This window comes from Paroedura picta, chromosome 1 (genome assembly GCF_049243985.1).
Source record: "Paroedura picta isolate Pp20150507F chromosome 1, Ppicta_v3.0, whole genome shotgun sequence".
NCBI classification, from domain to species: Eukaryota; Metazoa; Chordata; class Lepidosauria; order Squamata; family Gekkonidae; genus Paroedura; species Paroedura picta.
In genome coordinates this window covers 84,826,301-84,850,921 of record NC_135369.1, presented here as the reverse complement: position 1 = coordinate 84,850,921, position 24,621 = coordinate 84,826,301, and the positions used below count along the sequence as shown (strand labels likewise).

Here is a 24,621-nt window from a genome sequence, read left to right as displayed (position 1 = left end):
CTACTGATAATTTAGGATTATAGTAATGCATGTATTAGTTATGTATTTATCATTAATATTATAGTCATGTATGTACTAGTGATATTATTAGTGATATTAATATTATTTATTATAAAACTTAATTATTATTAATAATTATAATAGTATCTCTTACATTATTATGTATACGTGCTGTATTACATGTGTATATTTGGAATGCTGTACTGTACAGGGCATATAGTAGCCATATGGCTCTTCTGGTCATGGAACTGCAAATGTGACTCTCCATGAGCCATGGAGTTACTACCACTACTCTATAGGCTCTGGATGCCGTGCCTCGATAAGTAGAGCATTTTCTTGACAAGGCTCTCCCATCCCTCTGAGATGCTTTTCAGAACAAAAAAACAGGCTATTTTGGGAAGGGAAGAGCAGAAAAGATCCAACCTCACTACCTCCTTTTGCAAATTTTACTACTAGACCTAACTCCATCTGTAACAGTTACCTCTTTTATTTTCATGTATGCTCTGCTCTTGTTCTTTGCAGCAGCAGCAAGAACCACAGGATTAAATACAAACTGTACAAAAACTTTTAAATTAGGCCAAAATATTAGCTGTGTGTTACTAAGAGAAGATATAGTTTTCCATGCCAGATCAAAAGCCTCTATGCATAAAGATTCAGAAGATTCCAGAAGCTAAAGGGAAAAAAGAGAAAATGTTTAGTTTTTTAGGGGGGAATGGAGACTATTATTATCTTAATAAAGCTGTACATTGTTTTCAATTCTTTACCTTGGGAACAAGTATTTTCATGCAATGAAACACAGGTAAAACATGGTCAGAAGGAAGAATTGTTAGTGCTTCCAGTGCAGACTCTAGACACCTTGCATACTTCTGAACATCAAATAAAAACTGTTCCAGATCTTCATCTTTAGAAGGGTTTTGATAGTTGTTGAGAGTAAAATGAAGACAAACCCACTGATCATGTATGTAGCGTGCTACGATTTTCCCCCACCCTTGATGAGATGATACCTCCTCAAGGGAACTGTAAAAATTAAATATACACTATATTTAGGTCATCACAAAGATTGGTTTTCTTTTTCAAGAGGGGGGGGGGAGAATAAATCGCTCTATAGTATTCCAAAGGAAAAACATACTCAATTCAAAAGTCCAGTTAGAAATCAAGACCCATTAAAATTAAGAGGAACTGAAAGACGCTTCAACAGCACAAGCCCACAGACATTTGCTGGGAACATACTTCCAACTAATTACACCAAAGATAAAAAAAATATAATAAATGAAAGTGATTAATCCATTTACCTAATTTTTTCCATACTGCAAGGCTTCTTTAATACATGGTTAAGCTCTGAACAGGCAATAACTGTTTTCAGAGTTTCAACTGCTGGCAGAGATTGAAGTTGAAGAGCTGGCATCTGATCCATAATTTCACAAACCACACTTAGTGATGCCATGCTCACCACCTTCTGAATCTGTTCCCCAAGTTGTAGTTCCTGAAAGTGAGGATATTTTCAGTTTTCAAGAAGAAAGCCTAATTAACCATTCTCTAACAAAGTATATAAAAGCAAATCTAATATTTATACACATATTTCTACCAGTTCAAATACAGATTAAAAGGTCTGTTATTGAGAATTAAGTTTACACATTGCATAAGATTCAAGGTTTCAGTGTCCCACTGTAAGTTGTGTCCAATGAAGCTCCAGATGAAAACTGGAAGGAATTTTTTTACTGAGAGGGCCTGTATATCCTGAAATAAATAAGAACACTCCTGCCTCCTCTTTCTCCCAAGAAGCCCTCATAACTCTAGAAAGTGAATACTGGTGGCTGCAAGACCACAGGATCAAAAAGTCACATAAGTGCAGCCCCTTAGTTCATGTGTTTTTTGTCCTGCCACTTCCAACATCAGCTTTTTTGAGGTCATGGGAGAGGGCAGGAAACACCGGCGTGCACAAATACCTTTCTTAGAAGATGTTGAAGAGTAAGGTGCAAATGTAATCTGGTCAGCCCCCCTTTCTCCCCATCCCCAGCATGAAAACAAACCATGCAGCTCTGATGAGTTGGTGTATTATTTGGGGAGGGGAATTTACTGTTAATGAAGAGGTACACATTGAGTTAATAAAGACGATGTGTAGTGAAATATTAGCTATCTAAATCAAAGGAAAGCATGGATATTTGAGCTTAGCAATAGATCTAGTCTGGAAGCTGCTCTTCATGTAGACACAAAACACAGCTGAAAGGATCTTTTCTTTTTAAAATTGCACTGCAATGACTTATTGAAATTTACAGTCCTTGCTCAAATACTCACGTAATGTTTGTGCTACTAGTAACAGCTTAAATTATATCTGCATACACACATACAGAGGTGTCCACAATTCATTACCCACCAAGCCAAGATCAAGCAACCATGTATTTTCTAGTGTCTTCTAGATGTTCTGGCTGTTTTTACTTTCTTCACAGAGATGATGAGACAGCTAAGGAAAAGAATGCCCCCTCTTTTTGCAAAGATACTGCAAGACAGAGTATTTTATGTTGGTCTGCACTACATAAACAAGGCTGCAACCTACTCACACAGATGTAATAGAAGATCTGGAAAATCACCATGTATATTGTTCAACACCAAAAGTACTTGGCCATTCTCACTATGTTTTTCTGTCACTTCTCCACAGCCAAGTTACACTTGTCTCAATGCTTTATACATGCTACTACTGAAGGAGTAGTTTGTGAAAAAATGCAGATCATGAATACATATTATGACTGAACTATTTAAAAGAATTGCAAAACTACCTTTTCACTGCTAATTTCTTGTAAATTGCAGAGGGAGGCACTGATCAGAGAAGAGACAAAACCACAGAAAGACACTTCCCTTGTCCAGCCATTGACTGAGCAGAAACTCATTAGCTCTGACAACACTGCAAGATATAAATTACAGCGATCCAGATCTGAAATCTAAATAGAAGCAATAAGTTATTGCAGAGCCAAAAACCCTTCTAATAAAAATAAGATTGTATAACAGTTAACTTTATGTTCAATAACTGAAGCATATAAAAAAATAAATGTCAGGATCCAAAGAGAAATGACCAAAGACCTTAAGTTACGTTTTGTGTAACCCTCCTTCCCCACATTTCAGAAGTGGCTTGCCACAAGCATCTGGAGTCTGTTTCTCATCAATTCTCTTTTGATCAAAAGAGAAATTCAAAGAGGAAGAACAAGGATGCAGGCGCTACAAAAATTACAGAATTTCATTATATTAAAATGAATTGTAAGGCATATAAATGTATTATATTGCAGAAATAGAATGGGAACAAGTTTTGAATATCTGTATACCGCTCTGCAGTATAAATAAAAGGCTAAGGCTAAGGGGGGTGGGCCGAGTCCGGGATATGAAACAGGGCCCATTGGTCCCCTCGCCCCGGACTGACACAGCGCGCCTTCTGATTGCCCCCTTAGCCCCGGACTGATGAGTCACGAGGCGCACAGCGCCTCCCAACCCACCCACACACACACCCATCCACCGTTGGCCGCCTTCGACCAACTGCCCCCATTAGATGACTGCCCGGGGACACACCAGGTAGGCGGCTGGGCGGGGGAGCCTTCCGTGTGGGCCTCAGACCTCTGAGGCCCCCACGGAAGCCAGGGGGATGCCACGGAGGGGGGCAGCCAGGGAAGGCATCTCGTGGGCCTCAGAGCAGGCCTGCTGCATCTCCAACAGGCGATCTTAAGCTGGGCGATCGCTGGGGAGGGGGCCAGCTGGAGGAGACTTCCCGTGGGCCTCAAAGCAGGCTCTGAGGCCCGCAAGGAGGCAGGGCAGTTGCTGTGGAGGGGGGCGGGTGGGGGTGCCATGGTCCCTTCAAAGCCCATCCTTACAGACCGACTTTGAAGCCTAGTAAAGATATACGAAAAATACAACAGGAATCAACCACTACTTTTGTGCTTCTGTTGGTGGCTTATGGAAAGCCCAAACAAAGAGACAGTCTTTTCGTAGTCATCCAGAGTTAAAATTATGTATGTATGTATGTATGTATGTATGTATGTATGTATGTATGTATGTATGTATTTATTTATTTATATACTGCCCTCCCTGAAGACTCAGGGTGGTTTACATGAAACAAGAAAATGATACAGGTAACTCCATTTATAGTAACAACAAGATGATAACAATAACATTAACATAGTAACAACAATAACATTAAAGAATGGTGGAAACTGCTAAGAGCATCAGCTTATCTCATACTGAGGCCCAGTGGGTTGGGCAGATTTGTCATAGTCGTTGTAGGAGGGAGGCTTGGAGGCCAATGAGAAGCAGTGGTTTAGATCGACCTCAACCAAATGCCTGTTTGAGGAGTTCCCTTTTTCAGGCCCTGCGGAACTGTTCAAGTTCCATCAGGGCCCTGATCTCCTCTGGGAGCTCGTTCCATCAGGTAGGAGGCCATAATAGGGAAAGCTCTGGCCCTGGCTGAGGTCAAGCAGGCTTCCTTAGGGCCAGGGACCACCAGGAGGTTGGAGGTGGTAGAGCGCAAAGCTTTTTGAGGAGTGTAGGCGGAGAGGCGATCCCTCAGGTACACTGGGCCCAGACCGTGTGTATCCTTAAAGGTGATAACCAAAACCTTAAGCCTGATCCAGAATTCAACCAGAAGCCAGAGCAGCTGCTGGAGGATGGGCTGGAAGTGGGACCTCTGAAGTGCTGCTGTGGGGACCCTGGCAGCTGCATTCCTGACCAATTGTAGTTTCTGGATCAAGGATAAGGGCAGGCCAGTGTAGAACAGGTTACAAAAATCCAGTCTAGAGGTGACCGTCATGTGGATCACTGTGGCTAAGTGTTCCGGGGCAAAGTATGGCGCTAGTAGTTTGGCTTGGCGAAGGTGATAAAATGTGAGAAGGAAGCATCAAGAATCATTCCCAGGTTCCTAGCAGAGTGGGACACTGTTAGCTGCACTCCATCCAGATTGGGTAGGCACGCTTCCTCACTTGGACCTTTCCTGCCCAGCCACAGGACCTCTGTCTTTGAAGGGTTGAGCTTCAGACAAATCTGCTTAAGCCACCCTGTCACCGCTTCCAGGCAGCTGGCTAAAGTTTCTGGGGGAGAGTCAGGGTGGCCATCCATCAGGAGGAAGAGCTGGGTGTGATCAGCAAATTGGTGGCAACCCAGCCCAAACCTCCACACCAGTTGGGCAAGAGGGCGCATAAAGTTGTTAAATAGAATTGGAGAGAAAATTGCCCCCTGGGGAACTCTGCAAGCCAGCTGGTGGTGGCTTGATGAACTTTCTCTTAATGCTACCCTCTGTCCGCAATTCCGGAGAAAGGAGATCAGCCATTGAAGCTCTCTGATCCCAGCATCGCTGAGGCGGTGAGCTAAAAGCTCATGATCAACTGTGTCAAACACTGCTGAGAGACCTAATAATATAAGCAGTGCCGACCCACCCTGGTCCAGCTGGCAACAGAGGCCGTCCGTTAGGGCGACAAGCATTGTCTCTACCCCACACTTCCCAGGTCCCAAGATGAGTAAACAAGATGATCATCAGCTTAGTGAAACTGGGCAGAAGACATGCCAAATGGGAGGGCCTTGCACTGAAAATGGTGAGAGCTGTACAGAAACCTGAGAAAACTGCTGTACAACAGATAATAGGATGTGAATGTTAGGCATTCCATCTAGCTTTGGAGAATTCAGAAGCCTTTTGATTGTTAGCAGATTCTGTCTGAGCCCGCTATGTTTGGCAAGAGAGTCTTGTAAAACCTCCTCTGCCCACAGAATAGATGCTCTGAAAAAAAAACAGGGGGGCAAAGCTAGCCCTGATGGTAAGTACAAAGGCTTTGCATGCCTTTTTGAAGAAAATCTCCTTCTGCCTAGTCTTTAAGGGTGTGGTTTTCATCTCTGGGCCAACAGAGATGAGACTGGCTCCTGGGGAGACTCACTAGGGAGACTTTGAATGCCTTCATAGTGGCACAGGATACATTTGTTTGCCAATGGAGAAAAAGCTTCTCTTTTCGTTTAGTGAGGCCCATTCTCTCATCATAGAAGTTAGGAAAAGTGATGGTGGAAAGTGCTGAAACTGGCTGGATCAGGATAGTAAGAACCAGAATTCCCTGATGAATGATGTTAATGGGAGTGGATATATTTCATGTTCTTTTTTCTAGACAGAGGAGGAAGAGGAGGGGAATGAGGAGATATCATCCCATTTTCCATGGTGCCTCTTTTTCTGCCTTTTATCCCTCAGTGTATATGTCCTTCATAGATTCACAGAGAATCACACAAAGCTGGAAGAGACCACAAAGGGCCATCCAGTCCAGCCTCCAATCTTACCATGGACTTAAAAATCACATGTTCTGACAAGTGCTCATCCAATCTCCTCCTAAAAACTTCCAACGAAAGAGACTCTGAGGCAGGATATTCCATATACGAACCACCCTCACTATCAGAAAGTGCTTACTAATATTTAAGTGGCACGTCCTTTCCCATAATTTGAATCCATTGCTCCTAGTCCTTGTCTCTGGGTAATACAGGAGCATTCTTTCTGCATTAATGGATACCCTGTCTAGAATGGCAAGAGGAGAAGGGTAAGGAGAGCCCACCACCACCACCAGAACACTGGATGCAAAGTGAGTGGGGTTTGGGGGAAGCATCCTATTGAGGAGACCTCTGAAGTTTGGTAAAAAGTGTTCACCTGCTAGATGTTGCCGTAGGCACCTCCAATAATGGGCCCATCTGCCACCAGATCTTTGGCGCAGGAGAGAGATGACTGTGTATCCTGTTGCCACTAAAGTCAGAGCACAGGGAAGCAGCTGCTGAGGAACTAGCTGATGTTTTCAAGGCTTGTTGGCCTACTGGGAGGGGTGTGTGTGGTTGAACCACAGCTTAATTCTAGAGAAAGCTCAGTGAAGGAGCAAGACAACTTCTTTCTGTTCATCCCTGCTGCAAGCAGCTGGGTATGGTAGTAGAGGAGATGGTTGCTGATTTCTTTTGCTTTGGCTTTATTTTACGTTCTGTTCTCTTATGCAAGCAAGCTGAGGAAGCCTGTCCAGCTGCATAGTAGGCAGGGTCTAGACTGGCGTCCTCCAACTGATGGAGGCAGTCTAGCTAAAATCATGTGTACATGCCTCACCCACAGAACAAGGAGGATGTGTAATTCTGCTTGAGATAGAGAATTTAAGAATACATGAGATGGACAATTGCCACACACCACTCTAAAACTCTCAATAAATCCAAATCTGACATTGCAATGACCTGCCATTAATGGTTCTTCCATAATCATCTGCTAACTGAGACAAACTGGGTAAAAAGGGGTGGTGGTGGTTCTCTTAACTAAATCAATTATCAATATACAATTTAGAGGTGCTGCATCTGAACTCAATTATTTTTCCAAAGCTAAAAACTTTAAATCACTTGTTTAGATAAATAATAAATATGTGACAGTATTTCTCTTTCAATAATTATTTAAGTACTTGAAATAAGGACTATTTAAAATACTGTTTCCTCTGTGTAAGAGTGAGCAGAATTTCACTGGTATTGTAACTACACTTACTGTGCTTAATTCATTTGCTGAAAGTCTTCTAAGGAGAAAATCCAAAATGCTTTCTGAGGCAGTCATAAATTCATTCCAGAGAAATGTTATTACTCCATCTGTACAAAAACACACTGTGATATAGTACATATTAGATTTAGAATACTATAAAATACCTTTTATTGAAACCTACACTTTGATGAATTATAGAGAATGTAAACCCAGCACGAGAAGCTTATAACTTTTTCAATTATTAGTTAAAGGTCTCATTGTAATTTCCAGGTATCTCATGTTCTACAGATTAAGTCTTGGGGGGCCTTTTAAATAATAATTAAATAATAATCTTTACAATAAACATTAAAAAATTTGGAATTATGTTCACAGTTATTTTTCTGTAGAACAAGAATTTAGTCCCCTTGTAATAAAACAAAATATTGCATGGTTTAGTTTATTTTTATAGGGATTTATAAATCATTTTAAAATCACATTATTATGCATACAATTCATCTATAAATAGCATTAAATTAAAACATTGAAACTTGAAACCATTAAAGCATTTAAAATCAAACATATCAGCTGATTTACCATCAGATATTGCTGCCTTCAGTTTTCAGTTTTTTTTGGGGGGGGGTGTATCCATCTAGAGGGAGCCCATCAATGTTTTTGTTCAAGTCATAGTGATGTTCATTGGTCCCAACCAAAAGCCTGGTGGAAGAGCTCTGTCTTACAGGTCCTTTGAAATTGAGCCAGCTCTTGGAAGGTCTGCAGCTCTTCCAGGAGCTTTCGCCACCAGGTCAGGGCCAGGACTGAAAAGGTACTGGTTGAGGCCAGATATACTTCTTTAGGACCAGGGATCACCCATTTGTTGGAACTGGATGAGCATAATGTCCTTTGGGGGTATAGTTAGCTAAGTGGTACCTCAGGTACACCGGGCTTTGACTGAGTCAATGCAACTACCTCAGAACAGGCCATATGTGAACCCTCCATGATGTTCGTGTGAGGACTTGGGCTGATGCATTCTGGACCAGCTGCAGTTTCCAGATCATTGTCAAGTTTCCGGATTAGCATCCACATAAATTTTTATCATACTGCACATCATGTTTAAGTACTTGTTTTTCAAATGTTAACAATATATTTTCATAATATATTTTGAAAGCTTCTTGTTCTTCTAACGTGAATTGCAATTTCAAAATGATATGTTCAAATTGGTTGAAGCACTTCTCAGTAACTTGATAGTTTTTACAAACAGCTAGAAGAGCAAGATTGATAAAAAGCAACATACTGAAGAGACCACTAACCACTTTGTAGATTGGAATGTCTGACTGAACATGTCTGCAGTAACTTCAACAATAGCTGGAGGCTTTTATCAGTTTTCATTGTAGAGATGTAAGGATTAGTGCCAAGTTTCAGCAGGACATCCAGTAGAGGATTTAGGAAAGCCTTCAGCTCAATCCGTTCTGTATTGCCAGTGCCACTATATAAAGAAATATTAAAAAGAGAGGGGGAAACGTTCTACTGCCTGTTTTGCTGACTTTTGGATAAAGTACAAAGCAGGTTGCTGTCACTTAAGTCACATTTACATCTTCCACACAGCAACACACTGAAAGCCACACAGCAGTCTCCTTTGTAAGCACTCAAGCAGGAAGAACAACAGTGTTGCAATTTTTGTGCAAGAGTATGACAATCTGTATTAGGGCAGGAGAAAAATGAAGACTTTTTTAGAAATCTGAAAGCAGTTTGAAAGAGGGCATGCTGCTATAGTATGCTTATCCCACTGCTACTTCTTTTCAAACAATGAAATCATTCACAAAGCCTGGAAAAATCATCTGAGTATAGGCAACAGGCAAATAAACAAAAAAAATGTATGCTCTATCTTCCAAACCACTTTGAACACTTCTATAAACTATGGCTATTACCAGTCAGTATTTTCGGAAGGCTGCCCTTTTGAGTCTCTGGTACATGTATCCATTCACAAAAAGTCTACACACAAACCACAAGGCTACCAATTACACTTAATTTTTCATTTCAAATTAGTAATAATACTGAGCTACTTGTTATTCAGATTACTGATTAATGTCCAAATGTATACTCCTTATACATTAGACCAGTGGTCCCCAACCTTTTTATCACCGGGGACCACTCAACGCCAGGGACCACTCACCAGGGACCACTCAACGCATTTTACTGAGGCCTGGTGGGGGGGGGTAGTTTACTCCTCTACTCTCAACCACTCTTAAACATCCCTTCAAAATAAGATACAGACACGCCACAACAATGAAGTGTGTTGTAAAGGGCTGGGGGGGATGAAGTAAAGGGCCGGGGGGGGGGAGAAGGCGTCTTTCGGGGCCCACCTCCAATTAGTTGAAGGACCACATGTGGTCCACGGCCCACAGGTTGGGGATCGCTACATTAGACCATGCTGAATAAGTTGCTGTGCTATAAAATAAATCTATAAAACTGTTAATTTTTATTGGCTATGTCCCTTTCACACACACACACACTTACACAGTACAAATTTCAAAGCAATACATAGTGATATATTTAATCATGCACCTGTACTAAGGTTAACTTGAGGGATCCTTCCTGCCAATCTTGATCACATATCCAACTCTTTTTTAACTCTTAAGTACTTAATCTGGAAATAATCCTTTATATACAACACTTGCATTCCCCCTCAAAATACCAAAGTTAGAGCTAAACGATAAATAGGAAAACAAAACATGGTTTGTGGAATGCATCCAAAGAACAATTTAAGAGGAAAACATGAAACTTCTGCTTACTTGTATTCACATGTCATCTCTTCTACATCTGCAGCCAGAAGAATCATTGTAGCAACAAGTCTAGCTTCAAACCAATCAGGCATAGGGCAATCTTCTAATATAAATAAAATAAAAATTTCATTTTCTAAAATAAATATTGTGCAGAGATACATGCCGTAATATATTTAAAATATTTTTGTTGCAGATGAGACAAAATAGTTTCCAAACTGCCGTGCCTTATTAACATGTGTCAATAGCCTCAAATTCATCACAAGTGTTGTTAACTCTGAACATACAAATATTTTTCCAGTTTTTAAGTTAAGAGGAAAAAATACAACATAATGATTAATTTTGAGAACAAAATAACCAGTCCAGCTACTTAAAGGAACCAGTTGAGCAATTCAAGGGATTTTTACATCATCCTTCATTTTAAAGAGCATTGTTATAAAACCAGTAGATAGGATGGATATATCTACTGTCCTATTATGAATATATAAAAAATATATTTAAAAGTGTCCCTCTACATTCTTTATTTTTTTGCCAATCTTACATACCCAGGATAATCTGATTGCCACACTGGATCAAGAAGGAATTTTTATCCAGGCTAGATTGGCCAGGGATCCCAGAGGTTTTCCTTCTTCCTCTGAGCATAGAGAAGGGATTGCTGGTGGAATGGGGTGGGAGATAGTTGTTAATCTCCTGCACTGTCCAAGGGATTGATGACTGCTGAAGTCATAGAATCATAGACTAATAGAGTTGGAAGGGACCTCATGGGTCATCTAGTCTAACCCCCTGCACTGTGCAGGACACTCACATCCCAATCGCTCATCTACTGTAATCAGCCACCCCTTTGCCTTCACAGAATCACCCTCTCTATCAGATGGCTATCTCGCCTCGGTTTAAAAATTTCCAAAGATGGAAGCCCTCCCCCCCCCCCCCCCGAGGAAGCCTGTTCCACTGAGAAACCGCTTGGTGTAGTGGTGGTTAGGAGTGAGGACTTCTAATCTGGCATGCTGGGTTCGATTCTGCACTCCCCCACATGCAGCCAGCTGGGTGGCCTTGGGCTCGCCACAGCACTGATAAAGCTGTTCTGACTGGGCAGTGATATCAGGGCTCTCTCAGCCTCACCCACCCCACAGGGTGTCTGTTGTGGGGAGAGGAATGGGAAGGTGACTGTAAGCTGCTTTGAGCCTCCTTCGGGTAGGGAAAAGCGGCATATAAGAACCAACTCTTCTTCTTCTTCTTCCTGCCAGGAACTTCTTCCTGATGTTTAGACGGAATTTCTTTTGAATTAATTTAATCTCATTGGTTCTGGTCCGTCCCTCTGGGGCAAGAGAGAACAACTCTGCTCCATCCTCTATCGGGGTAGTCAACCTGTGGCCCTCCAGATGTTCATGGTGCCAGCAAATGTTGGCAGGGGCTGATGGGAATTGTAGTCCATAATCATCTGGAGGACCACAGGTTGACTACCCCTGCTCTATATGGCACCCTTTTAAATACTTGAAGATGGTTATCAAATCCCCTCTCAGTCGTCTCTTCTCTAGATTAAACAGACCAAGTTCCCCCAATCTTTCTTTATAGGTCTTGGTCTCCAAACCCCTCACCATCTTTGTTGCCCTCCTCTGGACACGCTCCAGTTTGTCTACATCCCTCTTCAACTGGGGTGCCCAAAACTGAACACAGTACTCCAAGTGAGGCCGAACTAGAGCAGAGTAAAGCGGTACCATCACCTCACGTGATCTGGACACGATACTCTGTTTGATACAGCCCAAAATCCCATTTGCCTTCTTAGCCACCGAGTCACACTGCTGACCCATGTTCAATGTATGGTCTACTAAGACTCCTAGATCCTTTTTGCACATGTAACTTGCCAAGACAAGTATCCCCCATCTTATATTGGTGCATTTGGTTTTTCCTACTTAAATGCAGAACTTTACAATTGTCCCTATTGAACTTGATTTTATTCAGTTTAGCCCACTTCTCGAGCCTATCAAGATCATCCTGTACTCTGATTCTGTCTTCTGTTGGGTTTGCTACCCCTCCCAGTTTAGTATCGTCTGCAAATTTAATAAATATCCCCTCTAGTCCCACATCCAAATCATTTATAAATATGTTGAACAACAAGTCCTTCCAACTTTGTTTCTATCCTGCTGGGCCTAACCCTGACGAGCCCTCTATGGAGAACAGCAGTTGTGGACTGGGAAATCAAAATAGCTCTAACCCCAGCACACACATATGCACCATTCATTGACAGTAAAAGGTAAAGGTATCCCCTGTGCAAGCACCGGGTCTTGTCTGACCCTTGGGGTGACGCCCTCTAGCGTTTTCATGGCAGACTCAATACGGGGTGGTTTGCCAGTGCCTTCCCCAGTCATTACCGTTTACCCCCCAGCAAGCTGGGTACTCATTTTACCGACCTCGGGAGGATGGAAGGCTGAGTCGACCTTGAGCCGGCTGCTGGGATTGAACTCCCAACCTCATGGGCAAAGCTTTCAGGCGGCTGCCTTACCACTCTGCGCCACAAGAGGCTCATAGTCATTGACAGTAGCCAAGGTTTAAAGACTGACAATAATAATGTGACTGCCTAGTACAGCAACAGGGGAGGTTCCCCCTCTCCTTTTTTACTTGACCCCCCCCCCCCCGAGCTGTTGCCTTATTACTGGTTTTGGCAGGGAGAGACATTGGGGACAAAAAAGCCTCTATCTCCCTCTGCCCACCTCCAACACTATTCCATCAGTAATGATTTCAGCAGTGAAAATGCTCATGCTCCCAACTCAAGTCCTGTCTTAGTGGCAGTTTCAATGGTGGAGGCATCTACTCAACACCCAGTAACTTACATTCAGTGAGGCTACCTCAAGGGCAGGGAGTGGGGAGGTTCCTAGGAGAAAGCTGTCTATGCAACTATTTTTGAGGGTATGGAAGGGGGAAAACCCTTCTAATGTTTGGGATTTTTCTGAAAACCTGAAAGGTCCCACAGGCTTGGAGAAAACTCCCTTCTGTCAATGCAGAGTTTAGTGTTCACGGGTGGTGTAGTGTTCACTACTAGATATACTGATTGACTGACATGCTATTTCTGTGAATCTCCTCTTGCATCTTTCCAAAGGAATGGGAAAAAATCAAAGTTTAGGTAAACAGCAGTACATTTCTAGGCTTATTTCACCTGAGTCTGATGAGCTAACTGGGGAGTATCTAGCTTTTCAACTGATATGAAATAGAAAACAATATAAATTACCGTATTTGCCGGCGTATAAGACGACAGGGTGTATAAGACGACCCCCCAAAATTTCCACTCAAAATATAGAGTTTGTTACATTACATTACATTACATTACATTACTATGGGCCACTATGGACAGCTATGTCTATCCCAACTGAAGTGCACCTGGCGTATAGGACGACCCCCCCCCCCCCACTTGGAGGCATGTGTTTCAGGGGGAAAAAGTAGTCTTATACGCCAGCAAATACTGTATTCTAAAAGGTGATGTGATAGCCATCTTCAAGTACTTGAAGAGCTGTCACATAGAAGATGGAGCAGAATTGTTTTCTGTTGCCTCAGCGGGTCAGACCAGAACCATTGTGTTGAAATTAATTCAAAAGAACTTTCGCATAAACATCCAGAAGAAGTTCCTGACAGAGCGGTTCCTCAGTGCAACAGGCTTCCTCGGGAGGTGGTGAGTTTTCCTCCTTTGAAAACTTTGGATTCTGCTTTGCAGGGAGGGGGAATCATTTGGGCATGGATTTGGGATCATGGTGGATAAGCAGGTAGTTGTGAGTTTCCTTTGTTCTGCAGAGGGTTGGGTTAGATGACCATGAAGGTCCCTTCTAACTCTATGATTCTATTATGCTTTTTTACCATTAAGAGAAAGTTGAAATAAATGGAAATTCAGATGTAGCTTTTGATAGTTAAAATGTCCAATGACAGGTGCTTGAATGTAACTGACAGCAATTAAAAAGAGTTCAAGCGCATACACGTGTTTTGAAGGCTGTGATAAAGTGCTTTTAGAACATTTGTTTAAAAGAATGTAAGTAATGTAAGAATGTAACTGACAAATTATGTTTGGAGATTTCAGTCATTTTAGTAATTCATCTATATTTACTTAAAGGACAATTTTAATATCCATTAACAATAGTAAACCTGGTTTTCATGAAAAATAAATCCTAGGTAAATAATATATTTTACGAGGAATACAAAGAGCTACTTCATGAATGCTCAAGAGCTGATGTACATTCAGGGAGATTTTTAACATTTTTGCTTTGTATAACGTACCTACAGAGCCATAGCACAAATATTTTTGTAGTTCTTCTGGTTCAAGAGAAGTTTGATGTAATAGTGGTGACCGGAAACAATTTGAAAAAACCTCTAATGCCCCTTAGGCATTCAGAACTAGTTGTGCTATCTCCTTGGTATTGTCCTTTGCAAAAATTGTCACAGATTTTCTGTATTTCTAAGGGCTGTTGAACTCGTTAGTCATGTTTTAATTTAGCAAGATTAGAAAATACTCATTGCTAGTAGCAGTGTCAAAACTCAAGACGTCTAATGCCCATCAATCCAAGAATCTTATCCAGGATGCTCTCTGCCTGAACACCTTTTCTGATTCAGACTGCTTGTCTTCGTGATTTGCTTCTGACCCTAACCCTTAAAAATCAAATCCAGTTAAAATTTCTCTTCCTGTTTTATTAAATACATGCTTTCATTCACTGAAACATTTAGCAAACTGTGCACTTCAAACCAATATTTGGTTTCAAACTATCTTATAATTGTCCATATTGCTTTTTATATATAAACTAGCTTCAAAGCCCGTTCCTAAGAACGGGCCTTGAAAGGGCCCCCTCCCCCGGCCAGGCAGCCTAAGGTTGCTTTGGGTGGCAGCTCGCAGCCAGATCAAGTGGGGCGGGAGGGGGCTGGTCAGCTCGTTAGCAGGGCCGAAACAGAGCTACTTAGCGGGCAGTCAGCAGGCCCAGCCTAGCAGGCCAGGAGGCCCTCGTTAGCAAGCCCTCCACCATAATCCTTTGCCCAGGGCCCTCTCTCCTTACCTGCTGCTGGCTTCAGGCACTGAGGCATCTGAGAGCAAAGAGGCTACAGTCCAGGGACGGAGGGCGGGAGCTGCAGGGGCAGGGCCAATCAGGACAAAACTGGCTGCACCCTGATTGGCCCTATTCTAACTTGGACAGCCGGACATGTCCCACCCCCTAGGCTGTTTCATAGATATATAGAGGAACAACAATGGATAAGGATGACTTACCATTGGCTATAGGTACTTTCAGATAGTCCTGTACTAGAAATTGCACATGAACATTTAACAATGTTTTGTCTTGAGGCACACAATATTTTAAAGGCCTTTGAAAGTGCTTGTCATTTGCACGCAGCCAGTCACAAAGCTGAAACAAAATGAATTATCCATATGACATATTATTCTTCTCCAAAACAAACTATATATAGGCAAATACATTCACTTCTCTAACTTATCATAACTTCAAAGTATTATAAATTTCATCAAAAGCACATAAATCTAATCAATGCATCCTTTGTTTGTTCCATTTTGGAAGAAATTCTACCATTTGGATTGACAGGAAATTAGTTCTTGGTGAGTATCAGTTGTTCTCCCAGCATACTATATTTACCAAATGAAACATACTTCAGGTCTGAAGGGATGTAGAAAACAGCACTAAAATGTTTAGAGTAAAGGTGCTGATGAATTTTAGTAAGGTGACTTATCATTTTTCATACTTGACCAGAATTTGTTAAACCTGCTTCTTTCACCAACCATAGAATTCACACCACATACATACTCTCTTTACAATCCAATATAGTTTCTGCAGTCCTAATCCTACTGCATTGCTTACTACATATCACAGCCTATTGTCAGCATTGATATATACTGGGTAATCTGCCTTGACTCTCCATGAGAAAGGTGGAATATACACCTTTCTTATGTAACTTATGTAATTAAGTTAAATTAATAAAATAGTTGGGTAAACTGAAATAGATTTAAATAAATCCAGATTTCTTCTTTAATACTAATCTGTATTTTTCTGGGTCTATAGCAGCCTTACAAAGAGCAAGTGCAAGCTTTTCTGCTATAAAGTAAGCTCTGCTTCCCCATATAAAAGGTAAAGGTAATGGTATCCCCTGTGCAAGCACCGGGTCAAGTCACCTTGGGGTGACGCCCTCTAGCGTTTTCATGGCAGACTCAATACGGGGTGGTTTGCCAGTGCCTTCCCCAGTCATTACCGTTTACCCCCCAGCAAGCTGGGTACTCATTTTACCGACCTTGGAAGGATGGAAGGCTGAGTCAACCTTGAGCCGGCTGCTGGGATTGAACTCCCAGCCTCATGGGCAGAGCTTTAGGACTGCTGCCTTACCACTCTGTGCCACAAGAGGCTTCCCCATACATTCATCCCTAACTGAATCTGAAACAGTCTCCAGATCAATTTCTTTCCCCCATGCTTCAAGTATGCTCTGCTTCTTCTGGCTTCACTTGCCTTACAAGCACCTTTCATAATTATCTCCTTAATCAGTTACAAAACACTTTTAGTGCATTTCAAAAAATTGCTCAAAGAAAAGAGAGGAAGTGGATTTCTGTTGGATACTAGAACTGGCCAGACAGTGTTATGGAAATCCAGCTTCTGCTCAAAACTAAAAGGACTGGTTGTCCTGAGCTTGAAATTTTAGATGTTCTTCCACAGAAAGCTCATACATCTGAGCATACTCTATCAAGACCGCTGCCACCAGGGCTGACACAACAGTGACTATAATACATTAATTTCAATTCTCACCGTTTTCCACAAAACAGTTCCTCTGCCTAAGGACTCTTCTGGTCTCAGAGATACTATGAAGTTTGAAATGTCTGAAAGTGAAACTTTTTCCTAAATGAACCAAATAATCAAAGTAATCAGAAAACAAGGAACACTTTTATTTAACAAGCAATTATATAACAGTCAGAAATCAACACTGTTGTACTTGCCTAGCAACAGCCACTGAAAGCAACCTTTTTTTTTGTGGAGTTCAGACTTTCCTGCAAATCTTGGGCACTTTAATTTAACTTGCCAAAGGTCACCTAGTGAGCTTTCAGACTGGGGCTGTTGTTGCAAACCACTGTGTCTGGGTGGGTCGAACAATTTCAGTGGTATCATGTCACTCAATCATTGATACCAGATCAGTCCCCAATAAGTCCTCCTTCATAGGCCAAAACTGCCCCCAAAAGTATCCTGCCCCATCCCCCTGCCTTTTACTGGCAGAAAGTTGTCCGAAGTGTTGTGGTTGCTTAGCCATCAGCTACTGAGGGTATCTGTATTTGTTTTTACATTTTATTTTTCATTTTCATAAAATCTGTTTATTAAAGCTACAGACATTCTTTTATCATTTGGAGTTCAATTTTTTTTTTTTTTTTTTTAGATTTCAGATATTCCTACAAAACTTCAGACATTTTTCAGGTTTGCTGTGAGAGCCATCTTGTCCTCTCACTGTTTCAGACATTGGATTAAAGTATATCCAGATGGGGCTACCCTTTGTTATACAAGTGTGGGCCTGTGAGACTTGCGGGGGGGGGGTACCATCTTCCCCACCACTTTCTTGCTGGGCGTAGTGTAGTTTACAAGCTCCACAGCAACCACAAGCAACTAGGTAGGAGGTAAGTGCACAAACACAGAAAATGATCTTTTACTGGGAGGGCATTTAACCCCCCAAAGTATTTTTAATAACTATTTTAGATTTATCTGCAAACCTGCAGGGCTTCCTCTACTTTGCAGGAAAATCTGTTTAGTCAATGGATTTAGATATTCGCACTTCACTATTTAAAATATAGAAATAATAGGAAAGCATGTCTTTTTAAAATCTAAAAGGGTAAAGGTAAAGGTATCCCCTGTGCAAGCACCAGGTCATGTCTGACCCTTGGGGTGACGCCCTCTAGTGTTTTCATGGCAGACTCAATACGGGGTGGTTTGCCAGTGCCTTCCCCAGTCATTACTGTTTAATTTTAAAAATCCACCATGCACAAAAATATGTATATTTCAATGAGATGCAATTGTTCTTCAGATGCCATTATAATTTCATCAGGAAATACAAGCAGTTTCCATATCTGACTCTACAATCCTCATCTAAATTCTCCTATACCTATGTATTTTTGAAGGAGACAGCAGTGATGTTAATATTGGGCATTCGAACACTAATCTCAATTTAATGAGAGGTTTTTCAATCAAACATATTTGAGTATTCAATGACATTTCTATTAAACCAGGTAAAGCACCCAATGATTAGAAGAGTTATCATATTATATACAAAGTCTGTGTAGCTAAAACACTCAAATACAGTACCAAAAAGCCAAGAGAAAATACATCAATTAGTTTTTTTAAAAAGATGCCGCACCATATTCTTGTGAAGTAAACAGTGGAATTCCCTTCTAACCTTAGTAACCTACAAACTGTTTCTACAAACTGTTTCATAATGAACACTTACTACATTGGTCAAGAGCATTGCTGCTTTAAGAAGGTAGCACTGAGCAGCTCCTCGTAGCAGAATCTGATGTGTGATCATAGTACACTGCAGCACATTTCTGCAGAAGGATAAAAGACATACTTTGAGAACTCAATACAATGGAATGAGAACAGAGACTGATCACAAAGGCAAGGCTCGGCTTGTTACCTCAGAGCTAGAAGTCCTTCCATATCCAGTGCTCTGCATGCTGGAATATGTGCCAGAGCCATGGATAGAAATAAAACTGGAATGGCACACCAATGCCTATTGCTCATCCTCAGAATAAACTTTAACAAAAAACCACCTGGAAAAACACACACAAAAATAAAACATAAATGGCAAGAAACTAATATGCAGCCAAAATTTATGGCATATTCTCTGTGTCCAACTAACCCCTTCATTAATCCCAGCTTCAACTCACCCACAGTCACTTGATTCATGATACAAGATGCAGCACAGTAGACAGGAAAAAAAGACAGTAGTCAGACCTTCAGGGTAAATGGCATCAAACCAGAATAGGACTCGGCATGTCTAGTTCTATACTGTGAATGATTACTGAATATTGTGCTATTGCTTCCCCACCTGCACTCCAATTTCAAGTCCAGTCAGACTGGAAAGCATAAATTAGAGAAAAGGTTAAGACTGGGGACAGGTTCCTGGGAACATGGTTCATTTCAGTATGCAACATACATCCCCAGAGTGTTCTCAGACTACCACAATCCCAGCATAGGCAGAAAAGTGGAGGATTATAAATAAGAACATACAAAAATAACCACTTCCCCCACTCTAGAACTGACAACGAAACACACATTACACACAAATGTATATAATGAAGCCCGGACATGTGTTCATTTTTTTTAAAGCTCCAGAGGAGCAGTAGGCTGGGGTTATGCTTACTGCTATCCCTGCCAACTACACCACTCTAAACTCAGAGACTTCAATAAACTTAGAAGGGAGTAAGCCTACATAGCCCAGGTTATCCTGACCTCATCTGGATTTCAGAAGCTAAGCAGGGTGAGTATTTGGATGGAAGACCACAAAGGTGTTCCAAATACATCTTTACCTGGATAAACACATATCAGGAATCACATAAGGAGAAAAGTAGCTCAGATAATAATATTAAATATATAGTTACATAGCTGAGAAAATATGAAGCATCCCTCTGCTGTTCATGTTTCTTTTTATAAAGAGCAAGTGAAGCATTTTTATCACTTTGCATCAGTGTGGAATTTGTCCTCTGAGCACTCCAAACTCCATTCACTGGGCCAGGGAGAAGAATCATAGAATCATAGAGTTGGAAGGGGCCATACAAGCCATCTAGTCCAACCCCCCCCCCTCAACGCAGGATCAGCCCAAAGCATCCTAAAGCATCCAAGAAAAGTGTGTATCCAACCTTTGCTTGAAGACTGCCAGTGAGCGGGAGCTCACCACCTCCTTAGGCAGCCTATTCCACTGCTGAACTACTCTGTGAAATTTTTCCCCCTGATATCTAGCCTATATCGTTGTACTTGTAGTTTAAACCCATTACTGCGTGTCCTTTCCTCTGCAGCCAATGGGAACAGCATCCTGCCCTCCTCCAAGTGACAACCTTTCAAATACTTAACGAGGGCTATCATGTCCCCTCTCAACCTCCTTTTCTCCAGGCTGAACATTCCCAAGTCCCTCAACCTATCTTCATAGGGCTTGGTCCCTTGGCCCCAGATCATCCACAAGAAGGTCCACAAGCAAAACATTTTTTGCAGAGTTCCCTCACCGCCTTTTGCTGCTTCTTTCCCCAATATCCAGGCATCACTGGCAATGGGAAAGAGAGTGCCACTCTTTCCTTTTCCCCAGTCCGCTTCCTATTTCACTCACATCTCCACTTCTGTCACACTGGGGCTCAAGCACAGTGAAAGCAGTAAGGCACTTTTAATGTAATAAACATGACTAAACATACTTTTTTCTTCCTCTGGGATATTTGTGAAGAAGGCAGCCAAAAACGTCTGCAGCTTTATTCCTAATGAAGGACATGACCCCATCAGCTGGCCTACTGACCTGTTAAGTTTAAAAAGAGGCATGCATAGTCAGAACTAGGACTCTCAACTTGCACCTAATGGTGCTTAGTTAAGCTGTCATGTATCCACTAAATTAAATTTAAGTAATATGTATATTACCAGAATATGTACTTCAGTACTGAAGACAGTGTGTTAGCATGCAACTTAACAAAAGCTTCTGTTTTCTGTTGCAGGAACCTCATGTTTAATATTGAACTAATGCACCAGATTCAACCTAGTCTCACACATCATACAAACATGCTAACTGATGAATCCACTGACAGTGTGCTCATAGGCAAAGTTATCCAAGACCTGAGATAGAATACAATTGTAGGAATGTTTTCTTGGGAATAAACATGAAAAGAATCGTTCTGTTGCAGTGTGCTATAATTCCATTAATTAAGGTTTGTATTTATTTATAAAATTCCTTTAAAATGGAGCATCCTGGAAATGTATTATTATTAAGCAAAAGCAATGTCAATATCTGCATTTTTTTCAGCTTTTATATACCTTTTTGAGAACTTTACATAGTAGTGTAAATGTGCATTACCCATAAATTATGGTTATCTATTATTTTTCCCTTTCATGACTGAAAAGAATTCCAGAGATCAGCTGTGAGATTCCTATGAATAGCCAGTCTCCCCAAGGCCCATTATGCACGGCCGCCGAAACGGCGATTTCTGGTCACATGGAAAACGCGGAGGGGGAAGACGCGACGCACACCGGTTATGCACGGGAGGGGGCGTGACGGCGGCAAAACCCAGAGTAACCGATTATGCATGTGGCAATCCCGACGGCACTTCTGATTGCGCTCCGGTCACCCGGAAGCTGCGCTTTCTTCCACGTTTCGCTAATGCAGCTTTTTCGGCGGCATGCACCGAATCTGCGGCCAGTTGCAGCCGGCGCCGTGCGTTATCGGTGATTTTAGTTGCCGCCATTCCACCCCAAATGTGCGTTATTCCCCCCGTGCATAATGGGTCCAAGAGATGCATACATAGTCGGCATTAAACATCCCATTTGGGATTTAATTTCTCACTGAATAATTTATTACCTGGAATAAAAAGAACTTTCTGAAAGAGCATCCATTAATGGTCCAATAACAAACTGGGAAAAAAGGAAATTATATTTGCATTAAAGGAGATTACAGTAAATAAGACTTTTTACTTATGCTATGTAAGTAGGTATGCTTTATCTTTTTATTAAGAAGAAGAAGAGTTGGTTCTTATATGCCGCTTTTCCCTACCCGAAGGAGGCTCAAAGCGGCCTTCCCATTCCTCTCCCCACAACACCCTCCCCTGTGGGGTGGGTGAGGCTGAGAGAGCGCTGATATCACTGCCCAGTCAGAACAGTTTTATCAGTGCCATGGAGAGCTCAAGGTCACCCAGCTGGCTGCATGTGGGGGAGCGCAGAATCGAACCTGGCATGCCAGATTAGAAGTCCGCACTCCTAACCACTACACCAAACTGGCTCTCTTCCTTATAAAGAAAATTTAGCAACAAGCCACGCAAGTAATCATTTCTATTAAAGGGAAAACTGATTTAAAAAAAGCAGGGCTATATCAGAAAATGTGTACATTATAAAGTACCAGCAATAATTTATTTTTTATTTACATCATTTATACTCTGCCTTTCTCACTGGGACCAGGTGGATTACACAGATTGAGTCAGCACAACCAACAGGATGGGACAATCAATAAACAATGCAATAAGATTAGGGCTTTAGAACTAACCAGAAATCTTAAAAAACAGAACTGAAACATAGCATAAGGATTAATATGACACATTAGATGACACAAAAGTACACAGCAGGATCTTCCTTACAGCAAACTATTCCCAGTTGCTAACAATGTACTGAAGTTACTCTGTGAATCATTAGGTGTAGTACTGCCCTTCTGCCTGCATAGAAAAGCCCTCTTGAATAATTCAATTTTGTGTAGTTCATGGAAAGCCAGGGATGGGAGGCACGTGGATGGGAAGCTCTGGATTTTTGACCATCTGAAGATTGGTATGTGCAGAATATACTTCTTCCAGTGAACCAAGCTGTTATGGCAATGCATGGGGAAAGAGATGGCCATACAGATATGAAGTTCTAAGGCCATGAAAGGCTTTGTATGTGATAAGCAACACTTTAAATTGAATGCAGTAACTAATGGGCAGCCAGTGGAGTGACCGTAGATATATATGCTTCATATAGCTCCTCAGAATAGCTGAGTTGCAGCAATCTGTAACTACAGGAGTTCATGAGTTGATTTTGAGAGGTGACCAATGTACAATGCATTATAGTAGTCTAGTCTTGATGTTACTGTGGCATGGATGCAGATGGCCAGATCAGCCACACCAAGGTAAGGGGCATTTTATGAAGTAGGCTGAGCCAGAAGAAAGTCCCCCCTCCACTTTTCTTTTCTTTTTTTTTTGCAGCAATGTTACCTTCTTTCTCCAGCAATAAAATTGGGGCAATATAACTCTGAGGCTCTTAACTGAGTCGGCAAGGGTCAGCTGAACACCATCAAAAGTGGGGAGCATGATGCCCTTCAAGATCGCCATCTTCCCAGTCAACATTATTCATGTCTTTCCAGGGTTTAGTGTTAATTTGTTCACTCTCGGCCATTTAAACATAGCAGCCAGGAAGCTATTTAGGACCCTCTATTACATTATTTGATGTAATATTTGAACAAGGATATATATGAGCCTTCGGGGAGGGCGGTATATAAATCTAAATAAATAAATAAATAAATAAATATAGCCTCTTGTGGTAAGGCAGGGTGGTAAGGCAGCCAACATGCTGTCTGAAGCTCTGACCATGAGGCTGGGAGTTCGATCCCAGCAGCCAGCTCAAGATTGACTCAGCCTTCCATCCTTCCGAGTTCAGTAAAATAAGTGCCCAGCTTGCTGGGGGATAAAACAGTAATGACTGGGGAAGGGAATGGCAAACCACCCTGTACTGAGTCTGCCGAGAAAATGCTAGAGGGCATCACCCAAAGGGTCAGACATGACTCAGTGCTTGCACAGAGGATACTTTTACCTTATATACAGCTGTGTATTGTCTGTGTACTGACGATAGCAAACACCAAAACTACAAATGATTTCACCTATGAGCTTTACATGGGGATTAAAGAGCATGTGTGATAGGCTTGTGCCCCAGTAGAGTCCACAGCATAGATACCACACTGATGATAATTGGTCTCCAATGGCAATTCTTTGGGTCCAGTACATGAGGAATGATTTTAACCAATTCAGTGCATAACCTGTGATGTTTAGTCTACCATATCAAAGGTGGCAGATAAATCCAGTGGGAACAAGGAGATCTGACCTTTGTTGACTAAAGCCTAAAGGGCAACTTCTGTTCCATAGCCCAGAGTGAAAAGGGTTTAGGGGAGATGAGTTAACCAAGAACACAGAGAGTTGGACTGCTACTGCTCTCTGAATCACTTTGCCTATGAATAGCAGTCAAGAAACAAGGTGATAATTGGCTACATCATTCTTCTGCAGGGATTTTTGTTGAGTAGCAGACGAATAGCCACCTCTGAGCAGTTGAGGGAAGGCATTCTGAGTTAGTAACTATTTTATAATAGATGCTAAGGATTCCTTGATATGGGCTTTACATTATTTGACATTATTTTAGAAGCCAGGCAGGGCATGGATTCAGGGCACAAGTAGTGGCCTTCATGGATTCCAGAAGCGTGCCAACATCCATCATAGAAACTGGGTCAAAATGAACCATATAGCCAAACCATGGTTTGAGGTGACTCTCCAGCACTGGAATTAAACCATTCCTTAAAAATTCACTGCAAAAATTCAAATCACAGGTATGACCTTTTTCATATGTTGGGCCAATCATGATTTGGGAGAGACCCAAGGCAAACAAAGAAGCT

At 41.7% G+C, this 24,621-nt stretch overlaps 1 protein-coding gene across 7 annotated transcripts in view; it reads right to left on the bottom strand.

Annotated features, from left to right (window-relative positions):
• The window catches only part of TARBP1 (tRNA guanosine 2 -O-methyltransferase TARBP1), a 48,438-nt gene that overhangs the window by 14,697 nt on the left and 9,120 nt on the right, over nt 1-24,621 (bottom strand). For 4 of the 7 annotated variants that reach the window (XM_077346007.1, XM_077345999.1, XM_077345952.1 and 1 more), the window contains exons 5-17: nt 21,802-21,854; nt 20,654-20,751; nt 18,886-19,021; nt 18,700-18,796; nt 17,022-17,111; nt 15,488-15,623; nt 10,267-10,360; nt 8,785-8,960; nt 7,508-7,620; nt 2,775-2,936; nt 1,293-1,483; nt 765-1,017; nt 482-670 (exon numbers count right to left, since the gene is read on the bottom strand). In XM_077346007.1, the coding sequence (XP_077202122.1) occupies nt 482-670; nt 765-1,017; nt 1,293-1,483; nt 2,775-2,936; nt 7,508-7,620; nt 8,785-8,960; nt 10,267-10,360; nt 15,488-15,623; nt 17,022-17,111; nt 18,700-18,796; nt 18,886-19,021; nt 20,654-20,751; nt 21,802-21,854 (1,788 nt within the window). The remainder of the gene's footprint in view (nt 1-481; nt 671-764; nt 1,018-1,292; nt 1,484-2,774; nt 2,937-7,507; nt 7,621-8,784; nt 8,961-10,266; nt 10,361-15,487; nt 15,624-17,021; nt 17,112-18,699; nt 18,797-18,885; nt 19,022-20,653; nt 20,752-21,801; nt 21,855-24,621) is intronic. The other 3 variants (XM_077345979.1, XM_077345989.1, XM_077345961.1) reach the window with 2 other exon arrangements.